This window comes from Chrysochloris asiatica, unplaced genomic scaffold (genome assembly GCF_000296735.1).
Source record: "Chrysochloris asiatica unplaced genomic scaffold, ChrAsi1.0 scaffold00081, whole genome shotgun sequence".
Lineage (NCBI taxonomy): Eukaryota > Metazoa > Chordata > Mammalia > Afrosoricida > Chrysochloridae > Chrysochloris > Chrysochloris asiatica.
In genome coordinates this window covers 13231650-13239024 of record NW_006408599.1, presented here as the reverse complement: position 1 = coordinate 13239024, position 7375 = coordinate 13231650, and the positions used below count along the sequence as shown (strand labels likewise).

General features: G+C 41.4%; 1 protein-coding gene across 1 annotated transcript in view; it reads right to left on the bottom strand.

The window, feature by feature from the left end:
- Window positions 1-225: 225 nt before the first annotated feature.
- Window positions 226-7375, bottom strand: part of WDR31 (WD repeat domain 31) — a 27268-nt gene continuing 20118 nt past the window's right edge. Inside the window, exons 8-10 of the mRNA XM_006865701.1 lie at window positions 4874-5015; window positions 2030-2192; window positions 226-386 (exon numbers count right to left, since the gene is read on the bottom strand). Of these exons, the coding sequence (XP_006865763.1) occupies window positions 226-386; window positions 2030-2192; window positions 4874-5015 (466 nt within the window). The remainder of the gene's footprint in view (window positions 387-2029; window positions 2193-4873; window positions 5016-7375) is intronic.

The following is a 7375-nucleotide window of genomic DNA, read 5'->3' as shown; positions in this document are numbered from 1 at the left end:
GTTTGACCAAGAACCTTATATTAGCCCATTTTTTCTAGTACCTGATTTTGAACCACTGGACTTAAACTGACTTCTAACACTACTATACCTTATAAATGAGCCTAAGCAGAATCGTCTAACCCTACAAACCTCGCTCCCAAAGATAATGTGGAAAAACACAAGCCACACTGAGGAAGGAAGGATTGGGGCGGGGGGTTGGTGTTGTCCAGTGAATATCTCTCTGTGTCAGAATGATGCCACTTCCTGCAGTTGCAGGCCTCCACGGTGGTCCACTCTAAGTAAATGAAGTCCTCTGCTGAAACTTGCACACAACAAGGAGGCTGTGTCGCCAACAGCAAGGGAAGTCAAGGGCCCTGATCCATCCAGAGACAAAGTGAAAAGACAGGCTAGGGAGGAAGGGAAAACCAGCAGGTTAGATCAAGAGCGCAATACCATGAAATTCAATGTCTTCCTGAGAAATTCCAGGAAGTAAAATAAGAGAGGCACTGAGCACTTCAGAGAAAAGCGCACCAGTGGGAAGTCAGAACTGGAGTCAATCCCAAAGCATCAAACAGGACATCCAACACCTTAGAAGGATGTTCAGACAACTGGGGACTCACCTACTAAAGCATTATTACAAAGTTGCTCTCAGCTACCTGCCTAGAGAACTAAGAAGGGAAGGAATTGAGAGAAACAGATAAAGATACTGATCATCAGCTGCTGGTTTCTTGGGGGTCTCGCTCCTTTTAGCACAAAAGATAATAGGGAACTGTGAAGAGCCATCTCTGAGGACTTCCAGAGACGTCACAGGTTATAGAGTAGACCTTCATTATGCTGCCGAGTCAGGTCAGCACTTTAGACCTTATTTTCTCTGGTCCCAGTTTCTGATTATTACTGCCCACATCTGTTACTCTGGGGCAACTGGAAAAGGCAATCCTAGATTACGGTACAGGGCTGGTCTGCCTTGTGGCATAGCTGTTTATAGAGTGCCACATGATCCCATGCTTTTTCTATCTTCCCCTGCTGGGAGCTGAGTTTCTGGAAGATTGTTGTTGTTAAGTGGCATCCAGTCGGTTTTGACTCATAGCAACCCAACTTAAGGTTTCTGAGGAGTGGTTGGTGAGTTTGAAGGTCCTGCATTTATCTTACAGTGCTATACCAGGACTCCTCTGGAAGACTGCTGTGGAGGAATATGGTTTCAAGTTCCCTGTTGTTGTTGTTGTTAAGTACCATCGAGTCGGTTCTGACCCATAGCGACCCTGTACAGGGTTTCCGAGGGTGTAAATCTTTATGGGAGTAGAAAGCCTCATCTTTCTTGGTGCAACTCTGTGACTAGGACAGAAGAGCATAACTAGCTTTCTAGAAGGAAAATAAACACTTGGATTTGTAGCATTTGCCAATGTTTATGACGTGAATACTTACACTATGACCAGATTTCAGGCTACTAACTATTTAAACAAGTATCTAGGTTATAAAATTTCTGAGTGTTTAGCAATTGGCTGAGAGGAGTCAGGCCCAGCACACTACTCTATCAGGTACTCTAGAGAGCTTTGTTCCATAAAACATCTTTTTTCTCTGGTGCTTTGAAGTGTCTTGGCCTTCCTGGGATCTTAGGCCTCAATTTCAGAGTAAAAATGGGAGGGAGTCTTTCTGAGACTATCCTTGCTCTACCTCACCCCACCGAGAACTCATATTTTAGTCCCTGAAAAATGATTCAGAAGTGGCAATTCATGACCCCTTTTCCAGATGTTTTAAGCACCACAAGTTGAAGCTGGGTGAGGAATTTTAAGGTGGAATTTTAATGTTTGAGCTCTCAGGAATGAGTGAGTCTACACAGCATGATGCCAGAAAAATTCACAGTGATGGCTTCTAGTCAGAGGCTGAACAGAGAGCTTCTAGCATCTTGGTGTATTCCCTCAACCACTAGGAGACTGGACGGTACAGCAAGACATGGATGGCTTTGCAAATGCTAAGCAATAGAAAGTTTTAAGGAATTCTTTAGGGCTTCACGTGTCTTCTGAATAGCACTGAGCACAGACAGACTCCTTACCTCCAGTATTTTGATTCCAAATCTTCACTTTGCAGTCATGTGATGAGGTAGCAATTACAGGTACCAAGGCCAATGCTCTTGGTAGAAAGACAGAGGACGCAACTGTCTGAAAATGTCCCATATATTCACATATTCTGTTACGTGTCTGTCTCAGGTCCCACAACTACAAAGAAACAGTTCAAAATTACATATTCTTCTAGCTTCATACAGGTTACATTTTCATCAATCTATATCTTTCCACCTTCCCATGGTTCACCATGTCCTCCACTTACCTATTCATTCTAGCCACCCCTTAATTTCATCTGTCCCATGCATAGACCCACTCATCCAGTGATTATAAAGCATCAACTGTGTCCCTAACAATCCTTGTCTTTGTTCTCCAGTGCTGCTAACACAGAAATACCACAAATGGATGGCTTTACCGACCAAAAGTTTGTTTTCTCACAGTTTAAGAGGCTAAGAGTTTGATTTCAAAGCATCGGCCCTGGAGAAAGGTCCTTGTCTCCTTTCAGTATTGGTAGGCATAGTATTTCTGGGAAATCTCCACACATCTTGGCATCAATCTTCCCGTGCATCTAGGAACTTCATAGTGTGGGGACCTCAGCTCCAAAAGACATACTCCACTCCTGGCTCTTCTCTCTTGGTAGAAGGTCCCTATTTGTCTCTCTCCTTTTACATCTTATGAAGATAAAAGGTGTTGCATACCACTCCCTTAGGAATCTCCTATTAATCTGATCAGGGTGGTGGTGGGATTAAGGGTGGGAGCCCTGGAGTGGGGCTGTAAGATCAGCACCAGACTGCTAACCACAAGGTGGGTGGTTCAAGCTCACCAACTGCTCGTTGGAAACCCTATAGAGGGGTCACTATGAGTAGGAACCAACTCGACAGCACCAAACAACAATCCTCTTATTGGCTTATCACATCACATCACACCATGGGGGACAGCTACATCTTAACTGCCAAGCTACTGAGAATCCTGGCCCAGTCAAGCTGATACATTGATCACAGCCCTGGTTAAGAATGTGACTGAAGAGTTGCTGTCTTCCTCATCATTAGGGAAGTGAAAGCTCAAGTATCACAGCATAATGGGAAGGTATCGGGCAGTCTGCTCTCCACTTCAGAGCTGTCTTGTAACTATGGCCCTGGACCACCCTCAGGTCTGGAAGGGAACTTATCCTTCTGGCCCAATTGTCAGTCAAGCAGTAGATGTAGATTGGTATACAGGGCAGACAACAACACAGGTAAGGTATGCTCACCATGGAATGATCAATCATTCAAAATCAAAAGGGCAGCATTTCCCTAAGAACAAAGTTGAGAAAGGATGGGAAGGTGGGTGGAATGGAAATGCAAACCACAGGGAGGAAGTGGGATAACTGTTATTGTGTGGAGGGGATTGTACTCATTAGGATGAAACAAAGTGTATGACTTGTTGACTATAAAACTGATGGTCCTGTCTGTAAACCTTCGCTCAATTCACAGTAAAAACTTGTTTTTTTTTTCAAAGAAACAGCTATCTTATGTCAGTTTCTTGGCATCTGGGGGGTCCTATGGAACCTAATAGTTTGGAGCACCTTCTCATAAGTACATTCAAGTGTAAACATTCTGATTTACTACCTGGATATTGAGCCTCAATACATGAAGACTAGGTCTACACTGTCTCACCAGTCCCACTGTAGGTAAATGCACTGGACTGCAAAGTTGACTTAAACCATAAGTTTTGCGGTTCAAGTTCACCAACTGCTCCTCGGAAACCCTATATGGGGCTATGTATGCAATGGCAGCACACAATAACAACAGTAGTTAGTTATGCTTTGGGCTGCTAACCGCAAGGTCATCAGTTCAAATCCTCCCGCTGCTCTGCTGGAGAAAGATGAGGCTTTCTGCTCTTGTAAAGATTTAAAGCCTAGAAAATCCTATACAGGGTCACTATGAGTCAAAACTGACTCAACAGCATACAACAATGTAACTATTCTAAGGAGCCCTTATGGCTCAAGGGGTAGTGCTGCACTGCTAACTACAAGATCAGCAGAAGAAAGACAGTTTCTGTTCCCATAAAGATTTACAGTCTTGGAAACCCTAAGGAGCAAGTCTACTCTCTCCTATAAGATCACTAGGAGTCAGAATCTATTCGATGGCAGTGAGTGTGGTTTGCTTTTATAACTATCCTGTTTGGATATGTAACTCATATTCTACAATTGGGAATCAAGGTGCTTTGAAGGTACCTAGGCAAACTATCTCTAAATTAAATGAAAAGAAAGTATGAGGTGGCTTCAGAAATTCATGGAAAAATGGAATTAAAAGATAAATGGAATGTTTCTATGAACTTTTCAAAGCTCCTTCATATACGGATAGGTATGGGGCTGACCCTGGACCATTGAGGCTCCAAAACTTCCTAAAGATCTTGGACTCCTTTCCAATGATCATATGTACAATGAGAATACATTTGGTTCTTCAAATACCTCCTTCTCTTTTTAGGCTCTACAGGAAGTGGGGCTGCAGCAAACCAGTTTTGTTTAGCTACTTCCGATCTGGACTCTCTTTTCTAGTACCAATTCAGAAAGGCCTAGGGCTTTGAACCCCAAGATCCACAGGAAAAAGATGAGGATTTCTGATCCAACTTAGATTTAAAAGCCTTTGACCCTACACTGGGTCCCTGTGAGTTGGAACCGACTTAAATGGCACTTAACAGCACAAGGCTAATAGTGGTTTCTCTAAAAAAAAAACAGCATCTGGGCCATAAAGAGCAACTTACAGTATGCACTTGGAATAGGCCTGAGGCATTAGCAGAACCTGCCCCAGCTATTGGCATGAGGCCAGACACCTGGATCCCACACAGTCTCTTACCGTGGCTTCACAGCCTTCCCCACCAAAGCCACTGCTGCAGGAGATAAACTGCTGTCCATCGTCACTGACCTCACAGTAGGTCTGAATGTGCTGTTTTGCAGGAAACAGATGAGCTACATGTAGCCCCCGGCTATCCCATAATCTGAAAGATATTATAGTAGGAAATGAGTATGGTGTAAACGTGGCTGAATAGACAATCCACTAACATAAATGTCTTGGCTCTTTGCTGCTTAGGTCAGTCAGAATGGAATGTCATGATTTACCTAAAAACAAAAAAAAATATGATCCAAATCAATAAGAGACCCCAAAGCTGACACAAAGTGATCCAAGTGAATGGCAACTGAGTTCTTTGTATTTTGAAATTAGCTAATAGAAATGTAGCCCGAGTATCTTAATTGTGTAAGTTCATTTGTTCATTTAGTCCTTTGAGGCACTGCATCCAACAGATAAAAATGATACTTCTTAAGATGCAAAGGAAAGAAGATGGCAGACAAGGCAGACGCACTACATGGACCCTCTATAACGAAGATGCCAGAGATCAAATGAAACAGACAACGATGAAAGTCCTGGGATCCTGAACGTCAGAGGAAAGTTTAGAGAAGTGGATTGGGTCTTGCTGAGAGAAGAAGATGAGCAGGGATGGCAGGAGAGAGACTGACTGGTGAATGGCCGGCCAGACGTGGAGCTATCATCTCGAACTTTCGTGAGCAGCTTTGGTGAAAGAAGGTGGCCTGGCAGAGCAGATTCACACAGGTGATTCCTTCTTTTTTTCCCCATGACCCCTGGTAACCAGCAAGGAGAAAGCAAAAAAGTTTAGAATTCAGGAAACACTACAGAAACAAAGACAAAAATAAATGCAAAAATTGAAACAATACAAAATCTGCAATTAGAAATCCAGATGATTAATACTAAGACTTCAGAAATGGACAATACATTGAAAGGGCAAAAGAGTAGATTCAAAGCAAAGAAAGGCCAAATTAGAGAGATTGAAGATAAATCTTTCAATACGAGTATACCAGAAGGACAATCAGAAAAACAATGAAACAATCTGAAGAAAGCCCAAGACTCCTGTGGGACACCATGAAGAGGAACAACTTGTGGGTGATCAGAAATTCCAGAACAGGAAGAGACAATAAAAAGCATCAAGAAAATTGTTGAAGTGTTGTTGGAAGAAAATTTCCCTAACAGCATGAAAGACAAGAAGATAAGTATACAAAAAGCTGAACAAACACCAAAAAGATATATTCTAAAAGAAAATCACTAAGACATATCATCATCAAACTTTCCAATACCAGACAAGGAAAAAAATTCTGAGAGCAGTTTGGGAAAAATGAAAAGTTAACTACAAGGGAGTGAACCAGTAAGACTGAACTCTGATTTCTCAGCAGAAATTATACAGGCAAGAAGGGAATGAAAGACATAAGCAAAACTCTGAAGAAAAAATGCTAGCCAAGAATCTGTCCCTCAAACATGATGGTGAACTTAAGACATTTCCAGATAAACAGACGTTAAAGGATTCTGTAATAAACTTTATGAAAAATTCTAAAGGGTGTTCTTTGGACTGAGAATCAACAACAGCAGACAAGAACATGAGCATAACATACATGACAACAACACTCAGAACTCAATCAGATACATTGTTATTAAGTGCCATTGAGTTGGTTCCAACTTACAGTGGCCCTGTATAAGGTTTCCAAGGAGTGGCTGGTGCGTTTGAACTGCAAACCTTGAGGTTAGCAATCCAGTATGTATCCTACAGCAGCACACTAGGACTCCTAATCTAGATATAGAAGTATCTGAAGTAAAGCAAACTAATATATAATGAAGTCAACTACAAAGCAAAAAGAGGTCAGAGTGTAGATACAGAACTTCCAAACAGCGAAGAAGTAGATTTCAAGATCAAACAGAGTGTTTTAAATGGGGGAAAAAATTAATAAATTACAGGCTAAACACAAAGAAAATGAATACACCTTCACATCAAAATAAATAAATGAAAATCAGAAAGGTTTAGTGAACATTAACACAACAGAAATGAAAATGAAAGGAAAACCCACTAAATGAACTCTGCACAGAAAATTCTGTGAAACAACCAAACCAGTGGATGAACCTGGAGGACATTATGTTGAGTGAAATTCATCAATCACAAAAGGACAAACATTGTATAAGACCACTGTTGTAAAAAGTTTAAGAAAAAATGTTTTCTTGATAAAATAAATATTCTATGATAATTATGGGTTGGGAGGGTAGACACATATTAACATGGGTGACAGGACAGGCAATAATCAACAAGAGAGGTTAGCAGGGGAAAGATGAAGGTAGTGGGAGACACAGGGAGGAATGCAGGAGTTAAAGTGAACAGAGATAAATACTGTTAACTGAGATGGTACATGGAGGGGATTGCAATCATTGTAATGAATCTAAAAATATGATTTGTTGAATGTAAAACTGATGATCTGCTCTGTAAACTTTCACTCAATTCATAATAAAAAGTTAAAAAAAAAA